This window comes from Alosa alosa, chromosome 8 (assembly GCF_017589495.1).
Source record: "Alosa alosa isolate M-15738 ecotype Scorff River chromosome 8, AALO_Geno_1.1, whole genome shotgun sequence".
Taxonomy (NCBI): Eukaryota; Metazoa; Chordata; class Actinopteri; order Clupeiformes; family Clupeidae; genus Alosa; species Alosa alosa.
This window is the reverse complement of record NC_063196.1, coordinates 17,067,004-17,085,928: the sequence shown is the minus strand read 5'-3', so window position 1 is coordinate 17,085,928 and position 18,925 is coordinate 17,067,004. Positions and strand designations below refer to the sequence as shown.

At 46.3% G+C, this 18,925-nt stretch overlaps 1 protein-coding gene across 1 annotated transcript in view; it reads right to left on the bottom strand.

Moving 5' to 3' along the window:
- ift172 (intraflagellar transport 172) overlaps positions 1-18,925 on the bottom strand; it is a 59,391-nt gene that overhangs the window by 20,574 nt on the left and 19,892 nt on the right. The window contains exons 19-30 of the mRNA XM_048250309.1: positions 18,678-18,762; positions 17,465-17,557; positions 17,178-17,255; positions 15,919-16,167; positions 13,634-13,712; positions 12,415-12,535; positions 9,186-9,330; positions 7,698-7,787; positions 6,264-6,361; positions 4,416-4,551; positions 2,341-2,457; positions 494-636 (exon numbers count right to left, since the gene is read on the bottom strand). Of these exons, the coding sequence (XP_048106266.1) occupies positions 494-636; positions 2,341-2,457; positions 4,416-4,551; positions 6,264-6,361; positions 7,698-7,787; positions 9,186-9,330; positions 12,415-12,535; positions 13,634-13,712; positions 15,919-16,167; positions 17,178-17,255; positions 17,465-17,557; positions 18,678-18,762 (1,434 nt within the window). The remainder of the gene's footprint in view (positions 1-493; positions 637-2,340; positions 2,458-4,415; positions 4,552-6,263; positions 6,362-7,697; positions 7,788-9,185; positions 9,331-12,414; positions 12,536-13,633; positions 13,713-15,918; positions 16,168-17,177; positions 17,256-17,464; positions 17,558-18,677; positions 18,763-18,925) is intronic.

Below are 18,925 nucleotides of genomic sequence, written 5' to 3'. Positions count from 1 at the left end.
TGCGCGTCTCTCTTTCTTGTTTTGTTTTGTTTTGTTGTTTGTGCAAGCACGGCACCTTACTTGCCTCAGTAAATAAACATGCAAATAATTCAGGAAGTGACAGACAGCAGCAGCACCAGTCAGAGCCCCTGAGATGGGCGGGGCTGTTTGCCTCGGCTTTCCTTCTTAATCATTGAGAATGTACCTGTGTGTGTGTGTGTGTGTGTGTGTGTGTGTGTGTGTGTGTGTGTGTGTGTGTGTGTGTGTGTGTGTGCGCAAGCATGACTCAAACCTGTGTCTCAGTACATGTGTTGTTTATACTGTGTCTGTATGCGTGTGCTGAATGAGTCTGTGTGTGCTAGCACTAGGCTGTGTCTGTTACAGTGTGACTCATGTAAGGGTGCTGCCTGCATCAGATGTGGTGTTCCCACACAGTAGCCCACATGCCTAAGGAGGGACCGGGGAGTGGAGGTGTGGCTCGGTGGGTCAGAGCTCCCCCCCCAGGAGGACTCACCAGTTGTCTGTGGCGAACTCTACGGCAGTCTCCAGCATGCCGAACTTGTTAAGCAGTTTGACGGCCGCCTCGCCCCCCAGACTCTTGGCCCACAGGTACGCCAACTGCTTTTGGGCTGCCGCACCCCCCTGGTTCTTCGCCACCTGTCCCCCGAAAACACACACACACACACACACACACACACATATATACACACACACGCACACACATATACATACACACACGCACACACACAAATACACAAGTAAATATGCATCAATACTCTCACAAGGTGACACACAAACACGTCCGACAATCAAACAGACACGAATGTGGAGTGTGCATGAACCTTCACAAACACCAACAACAACCACATATGCACACAAATGTGAATATAAACATGCTCTCTCTCTCACACACACACACACACACACACACACACACACACACACACACACACACAGAGAGACACACACAGAGACACATATAGACACATATAGACACACACACACACACACACACACACACACAGACACACACAGAGACACATATAGACACACATAGACACACACACACACACACACACACACACACACACACACACACACACACACACACAGAAGAGTGAGGATGCGCCACTCCTGCCTCATGCGGAGCAGAAAGCCCACAAAAGCTGCGTGGGGCTGCGGAGCGGGGGCGGGTTGTGTGTGTTTGTGCGTGAGCGTTGTGCCAATGAAGATGGAAGGATGGAAGGAGAGAGAGAGAGAGAGAGAGAGAGAGAGAGAGAGAGCGCATAAAAGCAGCAGGTCACATTTCTCTTTTGATTATAAAAACATAAAAACATTGTGCGTGTGACTGTGTATGTGTATGTGTATGTGTATGTGTATGTGTATGTGTATGTGTGTCTGTATGTGTGTGTGTGTGTGTGTGTGTGTGTGTGTTTGTGTGTGTTTGTTTGTATGTGTGTGTGCATTCAGCAGGTGGTGTCTGACAGACTGGAGGGAAAGTATGGGAACAACCACAGAGAAGCAGACACATGCATTATAGATATTAACTGCCATCTACATGTCCACTTGTTTATCAAGTAGCACTGTGTTTGAAGTGAGGCATTTATGCAAACACATCCAACTACGCTAACGACTTTCACTCCGATTTCCCCATAACGATTTCACATCATGAGACGACGATATCATGGGAGCCTGGTTATGTTTTAAAATGGGGGAACATTTTAAACTACTGCCAAAGGCACATCAGACAATTTGTAAAAATCTAAAACGAATTTCCAGCATTTTGCATGACCTGACACTCAGATTAAGCCAAGACACATCCACCTTATATGAGTCTATGAGTTAGGTTAAAGCGTAACTCTCGCCAAATGCAACCTAGGGTCTTTTGTGAATGTACCCGAGTCAAACTTTCGTTTAAAGGCACACTATGCAGGTTTTTTAGCTTAATATGCAAGTTTTTTAGCTTCATTTACCTTCACTAAACAGCTTCAGAGTCATTAGAATGGTTATATGACTTTTTTCGGGTTGAATGGTGGCCGTCTAGCTTCCCCCTAGCGCCTGTGAGCGGAAAAACCACCCTTGCAGTAAGGAAATTGCTGAATGCTGCATAGTTTACCTTTAAAAGCATAATTAGGACGGAAGCGCCATTTTTTTAAGATGTCAAATGGCCTTTTGAATGGAATTGCTAGGAGCACTACTATTTTGTTGCAATCACACTATGATCGCATCAAAATCACTATTTGTAAAACACTAAGAAGGCTTGACACAACATGAAACTTTGCTCGAAGTATCACCAGCGTTTCTCAAGCACACAGGTACACACACACACACTCTCTCTCTCATAGATACACACACACTTACCCTGTAGGCTTCCTCCCACATGTCGTGACCTCTATACATGTGGACCGCTCCCTTCCACTCCTGACCCTCTAAGTAGTGGTACTCAGCCTCCTGTAGCCGATTCTCTGCCTCCAGCTCCTAAAGAACGCACACACACACGCACACGCACACACACACACAGGCACACGCGCACACACACACGCACACGCACGCGCACACGCACACACACATAATTACATATTAGTAGATAAAAACACACACAAAGCCTCTTAAATACAAATCACACACACAAGCCCATTTAATTAGTTTTCCACGGTCATATGTGAAGGGCTTTAGAAGATTGACACTGAGGTTACGCTTTCAGTACAACCTGTTTTGTTTGTCTGGCTGTGTACAGGATGACACAAAAACTACTGTACCGATTTTTTTACCAAACGTTAAGAACGGAGAGGGAAAGGTGTCACATAGGTCAAGACCAACCTTTTTCGCAGAAGAGGGATTCACCAAAAAATCCACAAATTTTGTTTCACTTCTCCTAAAGTTGTCCGAAATGGCATAAAGCATCTGACCTTGGTGGAGAGATCTGCGATCTCTGAATCTATATCACCTTCAGTTTTGTAATATTTCATTTACACTCTGAAGGACAGCTATTTCTTGTCTTGCCAGGGGTAATCGAATAAGACCCAAGATGGAGTTCAGCCCTCACTGTGCTTTCACTGCACTTTAAGTGCATTTGGAGTTAGGACATGCTAACACTAGGGTGCTGTTTTAACACTGACTAGACAGCTCTCTACTTGATATCCGTTATTGAGAGGGCTCAAGGGGATAAATTCTAATCCTGTGCACAACTATCATACAAATGCAATGCAAATGCACTGAATTTCAACCAAAATATACTGTATATGTAGCCTGACGTAGTCATACTCAATTATAGTCAGAATATGAGTCTGATACTGCTCCATTGGGACGTAATTATGGGGCGTGTTTCAACCGATACAGGGGGGGAATGCCTCTGCACTCAATTGGATAGACCTAACCAATCAGAGCAACAAAATAGCTTACCGTGAGGTGTAGGAAGAAAACACACGAACCATCCTTCTTCTCCTATATCCCCTCCGTTTTTAAAAATAATTCTGTTAAACAGTGATATGCTACAAACATGTTAAACAGCTGGGAAAGGCTGTGTCGAAATCCCTCGAACAGGTGGTCAATCAGAGATTTCAAACGAACGAGGGAACATGTCACAATGCAACAGTGCTGTTTTCCCTTGATGAAAGTGAAACCACAAGTTTTCCCACATCTCAACTTTGGCCAAAGTTTTCAGAAATAACCGTTTTCAGTGATAAAACCTCATTAAATAATATGCATTTTCCATATGGGGTCTTAGAAGCCATGTGTCCTTCTAGCCACAGCGTTTTTGTTTCAAACATAAGCCTAATCTAAGCATGCTCAGATGACGGATAGACCAGGGCTGTTGCTCACCTGTCCGGCCATCGTAGAAAGCCTGATTTTATTGGTCCGCCTGATATAGGGCAAGCATACTTCCACCACAATGAAGCAATGCCAGACCGAACTTCCCGACCTCAGTTGTGGGCGGGACTAAGTTCTGAATGGCACCCAGGCTACTGTATGTTAAATTAAAGCTGCAGTTGGGAAGTTTTTTGATCATATTCACTGAAACCGACACTATGCTCCGACAGAACAACATGAATCAGCCGGTTTTAGAAAAAAACCCGCACTTCCACCTCCAACTAGAGCCTATTACTTGTTTTGCAAAAATCCACAACTCCCAGTTCAATCAGAGCAGGGCTGTGTGAGATCTGACTGTCAATCACTGTCTGGTGCAGTCTGGTGCGCACTGACGAGCACAAACTCGATTAGAGGGTGCTCGGTGGTAGTTGGGGAGGGGCATGAGAGTTGTAAACATTCAAAATTTTAGCTAAGTCCCCTCAATCTATCAGACTTGCCAACTGCAGCTTTAAGGATAACACAAGATGCTTTCTTAAGCCACTCTTAAGCAGGGTCTTGTGCCACAGTGATTTAGAGGCAACGTTGGCTAGGTGGGCAGGGCATGGGTGGACAGATGGACAGGTCACCTTGGCCAGGTGGACATGCGTCTCCTGCAGCAAGTCCGAGTGGTGGCGGGCCACCAGGCGGATCATGTCGTCGTACATCTTGTTCTTCTTGTACATGGTGATGGCCAAGTCAGGCTGATCCACGGTGGAGAAGAGCCTGCAGAAGGGTACAAGAGTGGAGGTGAACTGCCAAAGCCTTCACTGAATGATCTTTGCTACATCGATTTACCATCCAGAGTTCTCGCGAAACCACAATTTGAATTGTTTTTGTGAGACACTCTGGCAATGAATAATGATGCACGTTTTACCCCTTGCATCACAAGGAACCAATCACCAATCACAATCTGCAACAAATCAGTCAATAAACATTGGTCGTAGTGTTATCCAATTGCGTCGAAGTCCGGAATCAGTCAGTAAACATTGGTCGTAGTGTTTTTCATTATTCGTGGCCAGACCCTCTTTCTAGATTACCAGGGTCTGGATTTCCTAGGCTAATCAAAGAATGCAATGCTACTAACTGAATGTCAGATATAGAGGCGAAATCACTAAACACCAGTCTGCACAAGAGTATACTCTTAAGGCGAAAAAAAGTCCTTAAAAAGTAAAGTCCTCAAGAAGTTTAAAAAAGAACTTGGACTGAGATTGAGTCACTGACTGAATTGAACTCTCACAGCGTAAAAAAGGCATATTTTTGATTGCCTTCATTAAGTATAAGCCTGTCAAAAATGTTGGAGGTATTAAACCCTGCTATCAAATGATACAGACCATTTTTTTATTTCACTAAGGTGTTGACTTTCTTCAAAAAAACACATTGCATAGACTTCAAAAAGGTTTGCTTCAAGCTTTAAATGTAAGCAGCCTTTCTAAGAAGCCCAGATAATGCACTGATACTGAAAATCACTGGCATTCTATTTGCTGCTGCTGCCACCATGAATTCAAAACAAGCCTAAACTGGTTTTGAGAAAGATAAGCAAAAATAAAGTATTCTGCTTTTTTTCTGCAGTGAACAGAAATCAACATGAAACAAGTCCCCAGAAAAACAGTTACTGAGTGAAATATTATTAGCCACCATGGCTCAGATATATAAGCTCCAGAAAGTCACACCCTACACCCCAGACATCTTGCTGTAGTATCTAACATAGAAAAGCATTCCCATTCTTAAAAAAAAATAGCTCTATATATAAATAAGAGGCTTGGCCCTCAAGCTGTGAACCATGGTAATGATTGGATTCTTGGGTTAGATTTATTCGCAATATAAGCACCAGCTGCCCGATCAAAGTCCAATTTGCTAGCGACTCACAATGGCGGCATGACATTTGTTTGGCGATTAGTTGCAGCAGGAGCCCTTGATCGTGGCGCACGGTGCGGTGACATGGTCGGTGTGTGTGAGTGTTGTGACTAAACTATAAATCACATCCCTAAGCGACCCGCCAGTCTTGTGTCGCAACACTTCTGCCTTCAACAGCGATAAAAAAATCCATTATTAATTTCACCCAGCCTGAGTGCTGATCAATACCACTGAAAACAGGAAGACGCAGGGAGAGAGAGAGAGAAAGAGAGAAAGAGAGAGGGTGAGAGCGAGAGAGAGGGAGGGGGGGTGAGAAGAGAGAGAAAAAATGTGGGCGGAGAGTTTTGAAAAGTTAGGAGAGTTCTGAAGTGATGTGAGAAGTGAGACTGTATCATCTTGCAAAGGAAGGAGAAAGGTGGAAAACAGACAGCGAGGGAAGGAAATAAAACATGGCTGGATGGAAAAAAGTAAGAACAAATATAAGGTAAAAAAGACAAAGTTGGGCGTGCGTGCGTGCATGTGTGTGTCAGTGTGTGTGTGAGTGTGTGTGTGTGTGTGTGTGTGTGAGACAGGAACTTTACCTCTCTGCTTCCTTGTACTTGCCCTCCGTCTCCAGCTCCTTTGCCCTGCTCACATACAGATCCGACACCTCCTGTGGGGTCATACACTTCACCGCCAGCTAGAGGAGGAACAGAGAGAGAGAAAGACAGAGAGAGGAAGAGTGAGAGAGAGAGGGGGAAGAGAGAGAGAGAGAGACAGAGAGAGAGAGAGGGGGAAGAGAGAGAGAGAGAGGGGAAGAGAGAGAGAGAGAGAGAGAGAGAGAGAGAGAGAGAGAAAGACAGAGAGAGGAAGAGGAAGAGGAGAGAGAGAGAGAGAGAGAGAGAGAGAGGGGGAGAGAGAGAGAGAGAGAGACAGAGAGAGAGAGAGGGGAAGAGAGAGAGAGAGAGAGGGGAAGAGAGAGAGAGAGAGAGAGAGAGAGAGAAAGAAAGAGAGAGAGAGGAAGAGAGAGAGAGGAGAGAGAGAGAGAGAGAGGGGGAAGAGAGAGAGAGAGACAGAGAGAGAGAGAGAGAGGGGAAGAGAGAGAGAGAGAGAGAGAGGGGAAGAGAGAGAGAGAGGGGGAAGAGAAAATAGAGGGCAAGTGTGGAAGAGAAAAAAAAGGAAAGGAGAAGTGAAGCTAGCAGAAAGATGAGGAGAGAGAGTGACCGATTTGGAGACATGGAGAGAGTGACCGATTTGGAGACATGGAGAGAGTGCGGACGTCCGTGGACGGATAGGGCGTACGACGTGTTTTGGGAACCGTTAACCTCCAGCTCCGGCCTCAACCCTCTCCACCTCCGCTGAGGAAGCCCACTGAGAGGCCGGGGCGCTGTCTGTCCAGCGCTCCATTAGGCCCAGAGCCCAAGCCCTGTGTGCCCCGCATGTAAAGCCATGCCCTGGGTTTGACCCCTTCTTAACCAGCGCTCTCTTCTACTGGAACAGGGATCACACTCTCTCTGGACTAAGTTTGAAATCAAGGACATCCAGGACATCTGAAAGTGTTTTTGTTTTTTGCCTTTGGTTGTTTTGCCCATGGTGGCGTGTGTTTCTCCTTGCCTAGAACTAGATACAGTCTAGGTACAGTCTACCACAATTACTGTGATGTCAGTAAGTTTCAATTTCTATAGATCTACACTGAAAACACAAAATACAAGGAAAACATGTTAAGAGTCCTTGCCATATTTTAAGAACGGCAATAAATGAAAATGTAATCCATCTATGTGCTCAACTCAAATTTTCTGCATAAATTAATATCTGTAGACAAGTCATGCCGCTTCCATAGTTTGCCGAAATTGACAACTGTAACTCAGTAAACTTTCCTTATCTGCAGGGTAAATTTGCTACAACACCACGTTGCGTTCATACATGCTAATGAAGTAGTATGAAGTAGTGTGATGAGTTGTGAGGGTTTGTGTTTGCAGGCGTTCTGACCCGTGATGACCAGAGCCCGTCTTCACAACGGAGACGGCTCCTCTCACCTTGTGAGCCTCCTCCCAGCGCCCTGCCTGAGTGTACATGTCGATGGCCGCCTTGATCTGATCCCCTTTGACAAACAGACGCTCGGCAACCTGGAGAGCAAGGAAACACCAGGACATCCGTTAGACATCAGTTTTTTTTGATGAATATAATATACACAGACGATGTGAATACAAAGGTGAAGGACAACACTTTAGTATGTAAAAAAAAATATAGGTGTGTGTGTGTGTCTGTGTTTGTGTCTGTGTGAGTGTGTGTGTATGTGTGCATGCGTGCATGTTTGTGTATGTGTGTGTGTGTGTGTGTGTGTATGTCTGAGACGGAGACAGAGAGTGTGCCGGTTCTTTTCGTTTTGTATCTGCAGTCATGTGCCAGCTGGTGAGTTGCGTCCCTGCTGAGTCGCCAGATTGGGCAAAAGCTGGGGCTCATACATCATCCGAAGCAGACACACTGCTCCCGGATCAGTTTTTCACCCGTTTACGTCTAATAAATACCAGTCTAACATTCAAAGAAAACCTGATCAAACTGCAACTCTGCTCCACTATGAGGACTTAGGCCACTTCTTGTGGCAACATTACCCAGATTTATTGCCAAGATGCATCCTTCTGTGTCAGAGTAAAATCCTAGTTTTAAGCAGTTCTGTGCTTACCACGAACAAAGCTCTTCCTTAACACTTCCTTGGCAACCACATGTATTTACATTGATTTACTCCGCAGACACCCTCATCCAGCGCGACTAAACAAGCGAGATCGATCAAAACCCCCCAGGGCACCGGGCTGCCACAGGAGCCGATACTGCTGCTTTGCCATACTGCCCATAGGTTCTGGCCCCGATCTGGCTCCGATCTGGCCCTGTTCCGGCGGTCAGGCCGGATCCAGCCAACTGTACGTTTGTGTTTGAACTCATCTTGATTATTACAGGGGACAGTGCATAAGCTGACACTGTACTCTTGTACAGGGAGCATCGTACTGGACTACTTGCTAATAATGCTTTTCCTCAGTTTACAAGAGTAAATGAGTGTGTCTGTGTGTGTGTGTGGGCGTGTGCTGACCTGCTTGTTGGGCTGTGGATGTAAGAGACTTCATCCTACGTTCTGCGTGAAAGGTAGTGTGTGTGTATGTAAGATGCAAATGTGCCCACAGGCTAACATTACATTATTGCTTGAATATGTGCTGTACAATACATTCAATATCCTTGACCTCTGCGCTTGTGTGAACTTACAGCTGTGTGTGTGTGAGAGTGAGTGTGTGTGTGTGGGAGCGCATCTAAATCATCCCTTCTTCTGTATATGTACACGACAGGTGTGTGTGTTTATCGTATGTGTATGTGTATGTGTGTGTGTGTGTGTGTGTGTGTGTGTGTGCATTTAAATCATTCCTGCCTCTCTATATGAACAGGTGTGTGTGTTTACAGTATGTGTATGTGTTTAAATCATCCCTGCCTCTGTATGTGTACCGTGTGTGTGTGTGTGTGTGTGTGTGTGTACAGACCTCGTACTCCTGTATGGAGGCATAGTGCTGGGCGATGCGCTGGTAGTATGTGCCTGCTCCGTGCTGTTCCTGCAGCTCCAGGATGTGCACGGCCTTCTTCCACTGCCGCGCACCTATTGCCGCCTCGATGGCCTTCTCCGAGCAGCTACACACACGCACACATGCACACACCCACGCACGCACGCACGCACACACACACACACACACACACACACACACACACACACACACACACACACACACACACACACACACACACACACACACAGATGTGTATCAAGAGTACAGTACAAGTACAAAGCTGATAGCTTTACTGTGAATACAAGCCTCAACTACTTTGAGTTGGCAAGCTGTATGTTATGACATTCCATTCAGGTGAAACAACAAATTACTATAATGTTAAAGAATAGTTTAGTAATTCTCAGAGTGGTTTAATCCTTCACTGAAGGAGAGAAAGAGAACAAGAAAGAAAGAAAGAAAGAAAAAAGAAAGAGAGAGAGAAAAAGAGAGAGAAAAGTCTTCATTGCCTTCAATGCCTGTTTGATTACTCACTCCCCAGGCTCTTCTGCCTGCCCCTCTTCTCTTCTCTTCCCTCCTCTCCTCTCTCCCATCCCTCCATCTTTCTCATCCTCTTTATTCTAGCACCAATCCCTTATAGTGCCTTGACTGGCCATCACTATCTCACAATCTCAGCCACTCTCTCACTTTCTCTTCAAGCACTGTTGCTTCAATCACCCATTTTTTCCCAAAACCACCAAATGCAAACAATCTGGGAAAGAGAGAAAAGATAGAGCAAGTGTGTGAGAGAGAGAGAGAGAAAGAAAGAATGAAAGAAAGAGAGAGAGAGAGAGAGAGAGAGATGTGAGAACAAAGAGTGAGTGGACAGAAAAGTCATTACGAAAAGAGAGTCTGTTTAAGTCTGCAGCATCAGAGCCTGCCCAGCATGGATGGAATGCCCATCCTGATGACCACAGGGATGGGTGGGGCAGAGAGAGAGAGAGACAGAGAGAGAGAGAGAGAGAGAGAGAGAGAGAATGAGTGTGTGAGGGATCAGGGGAGAGAGTGGAGTCGGGAGGGGTTTATAACACCCAGGGAACGCCTGGGGGTGATGGGAGCTTGTGTTAAACGTGCGTTACTTCACTCCCAGAGAGAGGAAGAGAGGTAGAGGGAGGGATAGAGAGAAACCAACATAAGGAGAGAGAAAGAAAGGATGAAGAATGAGGATGAAGAAAACATTTGTCTGTGTGTGTGCGACGCGCGCGCGCGCGTGTGTGTGTGCGTGCGTGTGTATGCCTACGTGCAACAAATTAGCAACATATTGGTAGTAGCAGCATCATGACGTTTCAGCAGTCTTTGTCCCTGAATTTCATCCATGGCCGTGAAACAGGTGAAATTGGCTGGATTCGAGCCATTATCGTTTTGCTTTTTTGCTTTTTATAATAGGCCGCTTTGGGGTTTTTCCATCAATTCTTCATCTGTCAGATTTAGCAGTGTGCTTCTTTTTGTCACACTCCCTTTGAAAGATGTCACTATTGCGATGCTTTCGTCCAACACTGAATTCCTTTCATGATTTGAACACAAAAATGGCCTCGTCCTCACTCCAGAAGTGCAAACTTTTAACCGTGCATTTCGCCATTTGTCAAGTTGTCAGAACAACGAACCAAGCTAACAAATTTCCTTGCATGAACATCACTGACATAAATCAATATTCGAAAGGGGCATTTTCCAACGAATGTGTTTACATGCCCCAATAGTCGTTTAATACAGGCATATGCCAGAGGCCTTATTCAGGTTTTTAGTGATCGAAAAAGGATCTTAATCAGGCTACGGCAATTGGGTTAAGGGGTTTGCATGACTCAATTCACAATCGGAAAATTGTCATTATTTCGTTTAAAATAGGAATATGGTGTGCATGTAAACACAGTCAGTGAGAGAGAGCGAGAGAGCGAGAAAAAGAACGCCCGAGAGAGAGAGAGAGAGAGAGAGAGAGAGAGAGTGGAAGACGAGAGAGGGAAAGTGCTGATAAGGGCTTCATTATCAGCGTGAGAGAGCGGGCCGTCCGTTATCTAAAGCCGAGTGCCCAGAGGAAGCCCAGGCGTCCATCGCTCCTAATGAACTCTCACCACCTCCGTCTGATCACTCACTCACTCACTCACTCCGACCCAGAGCCGCTGCTCTCTTCCTCTCCTCTTTCTTTCCTCTATCACTCCCATTCTCTCTATCCTGGCGCTCCCCATCGTCCCTCACAGTGTTTCAGCTGTCCCTCGTTTTTTTTCTCACGGTCGCACACACACACCCTCCATCTTCTGTGCTGTGTGGCCTTTTATATCCACCCTCTCTTTGTTTCGTTGTCGCTTGTGTGTGTGTGTGTGGGGTTTTCTGACCCGTCCTCTGGACTCCCCGCGGCCTCCGTGCCCAGTTCTTCTTCATCCTCCCTGCTCTTTTGTGGGAGTTCCACTCACCCCATTCATTCATCCATTCCACCGCTAGTGTTAGCGTTTGCAGAGCACGCACACACACACACACACATGCACACACACACGCGCACACACACACACACACACACACACACACACACACACACACACACACACACACACACACACACACACACACCTCTTTTCCATTCTCTGGTCAGACTCACTCGTCACCTCTGCCTCCCTCCATCAGCTGTAAAAGCCCTCTCGTCATTGCAAGTCACCTTGTGCACCCAACACTGATTCAGTGTGGAGCAGATGTCCAGGGCTGCACTGTCCATTGGCCTCCTCCACTGCCCTCTACAGGAGTCATCACCCTGCTCCACACCTTTCCATCGACCATGCACTTTCTCTCTAATAAGCCTCTCTCTCTCTCTCTCTCTCTCTCTCTCTCTCTGTGGCCTGTGCATGGTTTCACTATTAGTTCCTCAAACGTCTTTTCATTTCCTTCTATCTTCTATCTCTTCCTATCTCTCTCTCTCTTGTCTCTGTGTCCCTCTGTATCTGTCTCAGCTTCTCTAACCCGGAGTCTCACTTGGCTTCATTTCTCTCCTCCCTCTCTCTCTCTCTCCCCATCAGCCTTATCTGCTTTGGGCTTTGATTTTAAACTTCCATTCTTTCTGGGTCTGTTCGGCTTGGTCACTAACCTTCTCTTTTCATCAATTGCTTTCCCTATCTCTCCTCTCCATCTCCCTCTTTCTCTCTCTCGCTCTAGCACTCTATCTTTTGTTTCAGAAGCTGTGGTCACTCACCCGGACTCGATGTAGTGGTTGATGGCGGCATCCATCTGCTTCTGCTGGACCAGGTAGTCGCCCCAGGACTCCTCCAGCTTCACCACGTCCGCCGGGAAGGCCACGCGTGCCAGCTCCACCGCTGCAGCACGGACACACAGACACACACACACACGGACACGGAGACACACACACACACACACCATCAGTGGAGAGCTCAAAGTGTACTAAGGTTAAGGCATGTCGTATTAGATGAGGAAGGACCGGTGGTTTTAATCTATTTTCACATCCTCACAACATCTTGTCAAACCCTGCACCAATCACATTCCAAAAATAATGGTGGAGGTTAACTCATTGAATGCCAAGCTGTTTTCGGAAGCTTTGTTCTAGAGTGCCAGCAATCTAGACCATTGTTGATGATTTTTGTACAGCCACAGCATATTCTGTGTTATAGCTATGAATACATACAATGGCTCGTTTGAAAGGTGAGACTTTAAGCTCTCAGTGGGTGCAAACCGTCTATTTCTACACGCGTCTGTTCCTGAGAAATCCCAAGCTAAACAGTGGCTAGTTTTCATCAAAATCCCTGCGCGACTCGGCCTACCACCCACTCCGCCAGGCCCGGCTCGTGGTGGAGATGGAACTCCCTCCTCAGCACGGTGTTCAGCCACTCCTTGTAATGTTTTTGACCTGTCGTGGTCAGAGTCATCTTGTCTTAGTAGAAAGGTGGACTCATCCAGTGTTGTCTGGCGAAAACGCACCTGCGTTGCCTGCAAAGTTTCTGGGAAGAGATCTAACGAGACCTGCCACCTAGTGATAAACCCACGAAAATAAATTACCTGATTTTGACCTGGCGTGCATGTCACTGATAGGCTAATCAGTGACTGATTCGAAACAAAACGGCAACCATCAAAAGCCAAGTTAAGATCAAACGTCCAGATAAAATGTCCAGATCTTGCGTTTTCATGAGTTTTCGATCGTCATATATTTCATTTCCATTCATCACAGAGTTCCCAAAATCACATATAAGGTGTGTTAGAGTGTATAGTTTCGTAATTTAAAAAAAAAAGCAAAAAAAGTTTTTGGCACTCAACGCATGGGAAGGAAAAACGTAATATTACGTTTTTGGCACTCAATGAGCTAATAAGTGGCCATGAATACATTTAAAGTGTCTGCAGTGCAGTCTGTAGACAGGTAGCATCGGTCAGCAGACCTGTCTTGTCCTGTCCTGTCCACTCACCCTTTCTGAAGGCGCTGCCTTTGCGGTAGCACTCCAAGGCCCTCTGGTTGTTCCGGATCCTTGCAAAGAGATCACCTGCCTGCAAAGTTGGAGAAACTTATCAGTGTTCATACTGAGACAGAGAGATGGAGAGAGAAAGAATAGACACAAAGCATGAAAGAGAGAGAGAGAGAGAGAGAGTGAAAGAGAAAAGAAGACAGAGGGAGATTGTCACTCCCCTCAGACCCCTCCTCGATTAAAAAAAGAAGACACCTTTCCCGACATCTGCTGCGGAGGTCCCACACTCCCAAGGCCTTGGGTAAGGTCTTAATTAAATAGGCAGCTCAGACAACAGAGGCCCATATAAACAAACACACACACACACACACACACACACACACACACACACACACACAAACAAACAAACGCATAATGTACTCAAGACTCCGGCTTCTGCCTGTCTTTACCTTGGGCTGTCTTAATAATAACAATAACATCTGCCACATTTCCTTGCCAAACCAATAACAAGCCCGCCTCCTCTCCCTGTATGGTCGGGGTTTAGAGAACTCACTAAGAGCAGACTATAATGACTGGATCAACGACACGTTCACTCTGAATCTGATATCAAGTTCCACATCAAAATGCTTAACTAGAACGACCCTAAAACGAGAGTGCAAACCTCCACCAAGACCAACATGTCCCATCTTGCAAAGTTAAAGAAAGTGGGAAAAAATCCACTTCAAAAGTTTCTCTGACCCCCCATCAAGCTTCATGAAAATGGGCCAGGTGGTATTGGCCTAATCCTTCAAACAGACAAACAGACAAACAGACAAACAGACAAACGGTAATGAAAACATAAGTTCCTTGGCGGACGTAATTATCTGTTGTTTGCAGTACACAGGAGGTTGACCATAGCCCACCGTCGTGACAACAACAGCGCGCTGACGTGACTGCTCGGAACGGATTACTGTGCCGCGATCGATACCAAAAATACAATCCTATCGATCTGTAGAATACATTCATGTTTTTTGCGCTTGGATGGATGACGCATTGAAAAGCTGGCCCCCCTTTCATCTCGGGGAGCCCAAGGGTTGCAGTCACGACTGCGGTGCCTCCAGCTTGGCCGGGCTATTACACAAACACAATTGGCAGGCCTGGTGGCTCTTGCTGACCGCTGGGAGGCTGAGTGCTACAAACGGATGAATGCAGAGGACACAGCATGACCCTGGGCACCGTCCCACTCAGCCAAAAGGACACGCAGTTGGTCACTGGCTTATCGAGGGGCCCCAATGTCACCTGCAGCCCCACCCTACCCCACACACACACACCCCAAGATGAAGGCAAAGGACTGCACATTACTTGAGAAGGCACACTTGGAGGTAAAATGCAGACCTGCCCCCCATAATATTTCTATGGTCTTAAAGTATAGTGTAATGCATAATAAAATCTGGCATATTTGCTTGTTTACTGTCAATTTAACACACTAACCAAAACAATAAAAATAACATACCCTTCTTTTCTCTGACACCGTTAGCCTAGCTTAGTATAATTCACTGGAAGTGGGTTAGACCAGTTACCCTATCTTCTAAGTGAATTATGCTAAGCTAGGCTAATAGTCAGGGTGTCAGACTGGGTTATTGCACACATAGAGAAGAGAAGGGTATGAGTGCTCTTATCTACTGTAACTCTGGGTTAGACGGTAAATAAGATAATTTCCCAAAAAAGTTGCCGCTGCTTTGAGATGCACCAGTGACTTATATAACTAGAATACAGAAGCGGAATAGAACAGTAATGGAGCTCCAGCAAATATATACAATTATGTGTTAATCTGTGTGCAGATTCCTTAAAGCCATGTTGTTTTTTATTAGGTGATGTAATGCTAATTACATCCTTTATATATAACAGTTTCTTCAATCATCATTTAAAACACACTCTCCCAGTAATGAGAATAATCTGTGTGAGAATATTCGAATGAAAATGGGCTGACTGAAATTTGCTCTGCTGCATTGCCTCTAAGTGTCGCCAACTGACGATACACATTGGAAATGTGCTTACGCCACACATATAGTGGTGTGGAGAAATCCGTGAGGAACTCACATTCTCTTGTTAATTTACTCTTGATACGTCCGACCGTGAGCGTGAAAGATGGCGTACGCAAAGTTTTTGTTTTTTTGTACATGAGGCCCTGGCCAGTCATCGTCTCTGCAACGGTCCGACCCACTCACCGGACCTGCGTGAGAACATCTGAGTGACATGGCTCAGACTGAGAGGCCTGACAAGGTACCTGATCGTTTTTTGGAACCCACCCTCTCGTAGAACTCGCCCTTGATGAGGGCGGAGGCGATGCGGTTGATGACGTCGACGTTGGCCGCAAGCTCGTCGCGACTCATGGCCAGTCGGGCGGCCTTGGCGGGCAGCCCTGCCTTCAGGTAGAGGTTGACGGCACCCATGTAGTCGCCCTCGCTCTCCCTGACCTCTCCCGCACGCTCATTCTGATTGGTCTCCATCAGCCAGGCATAGTAGCTGCGTCGCAGGTTGTCCAGCTCCGGGTGGCCCTGCAAAAGACACACACACACACAAGTTTGATGCATCCCTGTGTTTGGGTTGGTTTGGTTGGTTAGGAAAACACAAAAGGCGTGCACATCCAACCAGAGATGAGGCTGGACACACATACAGGTCAACCACAAGCACTCTGCAGGGTTTGAGGCCTCCACGCTTGAGGGTGCGGACACTCTATGTCACCTGCCCGCGCACACAAGCGGCAACATTTTTAACTGACAAGCATTCGATAAACAATGTTTTTTTATTGAGCGGCGCTGACAAAACTCAAACTGAATAATAATGGGCGCGGTGGCGGCGGCAGAGTTGGCAGACACTGGTGTGTGGGGCTGTATTGAAAACAATGGAGTCTAATGTAACTGAATGTTGAAAGTGGAGTGCACAGCACTCATGTTGGCGCCAAGGAGCACAGGCCTTTAAAAGTCAGGCAAACTTCTGTGCCTGGAGTTATCAGAAAGGCTCAAAACCGTAATATATAACTATCTATTTTCAAATCTTACACAGCTCAGCCCACGCCTGAGTTTCCGCCACAGTGCCTGAGAATGTTGAAGTCCTAACACTCGGCACTCTTAAACACACTTGGTACTTTTTCGGCACCCAATTTTTCTCTCGCTTTGGATCCAACCACTAATCAACGAATCATTTGCTTCCCCCATATTCAAATCTAGATTTGCAGAAACACCAACTGGGCACGGTTGCATGTGTCCAACACCTGAACCACTGCCATCGGTGTCTATGCAAGCGTCTCGTGCTTTGTTGCTGGGCCAAAGTGAGCGTTGTTCAGCTGGCAGTGCACGCTGCTGGTCAGTGCAGTTCAGTGTTCAGTGTCAGTGACTGAGAGGTCCCCGGCAGCTCTGCCTGTCCTTAGCTGTCACTGAAGAGTTTCTCAGCGATGGAGTCACTTTGGCCTCGGCAACCGCAAATACACACACACACACACACACACACACACACACACACACACACACACACACAGATATAGATATAGACACACAAACACGCGCACCTTGGCCTCGGCAACGGCGATGCAGTCGTCCCACATGTGGAGCTCCTGGTACATTTCCATCACCTCATCGATGGCGTTCTGCAGATGGGGGTGGGGATGGGGGGACACCGCAAACACACACACACACACACGTACACATACATACACGCACACACACACACATATACACGCAGGGTAAGGAGAGACAGCTGGGTAAGGGCACTGTGAACTACTTGTGTTCGCTCAGTTGTGACGGCGCCCAATCGGGCGCTGGCAATCGGGTGGTCCGTGGGCATCTGTTTTTTTACCTGCTCCATGAAGTACATCTCTGCCAGCTTGTAATTCTTCTCCAGCATGGCCAGACGCGCCTTCACCTGGTAGTGCTGCGTGCCATCCCCACCCTGCCGGTAAAAGCCCAGAGCAGGGAGTCAGACACCACTCTCAGCCTAAGAGGACAAATGACCAACACCACACAGCATGGCTAACAACCCTTAGCTGTAAGCTAGCATTGCATGCTAACGCACCAGGGCACCTGCTTGGACAAAGACTGTATAAGGCAAGGCAAAACATTTGTAATTCAAATTGCTTTACAAATGAGATGAGGAAACATAAAAATAACAGATAAAAGTTGATCACTATGGTCCAAAAGTCTTTTACTTGAGACCCCACATAAGATTTATTATATCCATCCATTTTTGTAAATGAGATGAAAATCTTTTTGATTACTTTCCGTCTCGACGTAGCTGAAATATGTTTCAGCCGACGGAGGTTTGGAAACCTGCCTGTGGTGTTTATCCACCAGACTTGTGGGTCAGTCTGGGTGAGAGTGTTCAGCAAAAGAGAACAAAATGTGTCTCATCTTATGATTATGCTAAGACAGCAGCTAACAGGTGCTGCTCTGGCTCCTACCCATGTACTGATTCTCTCTCTGTCTCTCTCTCGCTCGCTCTTTCTCTGTGTGTGTGTGTGTGTGTGTGGGTGTGTGTTTGTGTGGGAACTTGAAAGAGGGACATGAAGGATGAAGCAGACATCTGTGCAAGCTGCAGTCTAATGGTGCCAGAAGCATATACAAACACACACACACACACACACACACAAGCTCATATGTGCGCACACACAAACACATGACATGAAGGACCAGAGATTGAGAAGATTCTCATGCCAGCTTCACAATAAAACACACACACACACACACATTCACTCAAACAAACACAAACACACACACAAACACACACATACAGTACACACACACACGTCTGGTAAGACTAGGGGGTTTGGAATTGGCCCCAAAAAGAGCTCAAATCCGCAGCAGACAGCGCCCCAACAGGAAGCACAGAGAGCTGAACATCTGTATATTTAGTGTGTGTGTGTGTGTCTTGTTTGTGTTGTTTTTCTTTTCATGGCCCCTATAGGTGCACACCTCTTTTAGCGGTTTAACCTGTTTTTTGAGTTCATAAACTAACAAGGCCAAACTTGGCTCCAATCATGACAGATCCTCCCAACACTAAAATGTGTACGTACAAACTCCTTCACCACGTGGTCCGCAATCCTGTTGGTCTCATTGAGAAAGCGTGCTTTGGAAACATCACCCAATGCAGCGAAGCACCTAGAGCCAATGCAGAACCACAGCTGAAATCAACAGATTTTCACCACTATTATGGTTAAATATTAAAGAAAGACATCATCTCAAAGTAGTTTTAAAATGCAATAATCACACAGTGAATTTGGAATGGCATGCTCGAGGGTACAACCTTGGCATCCGTGAGGGA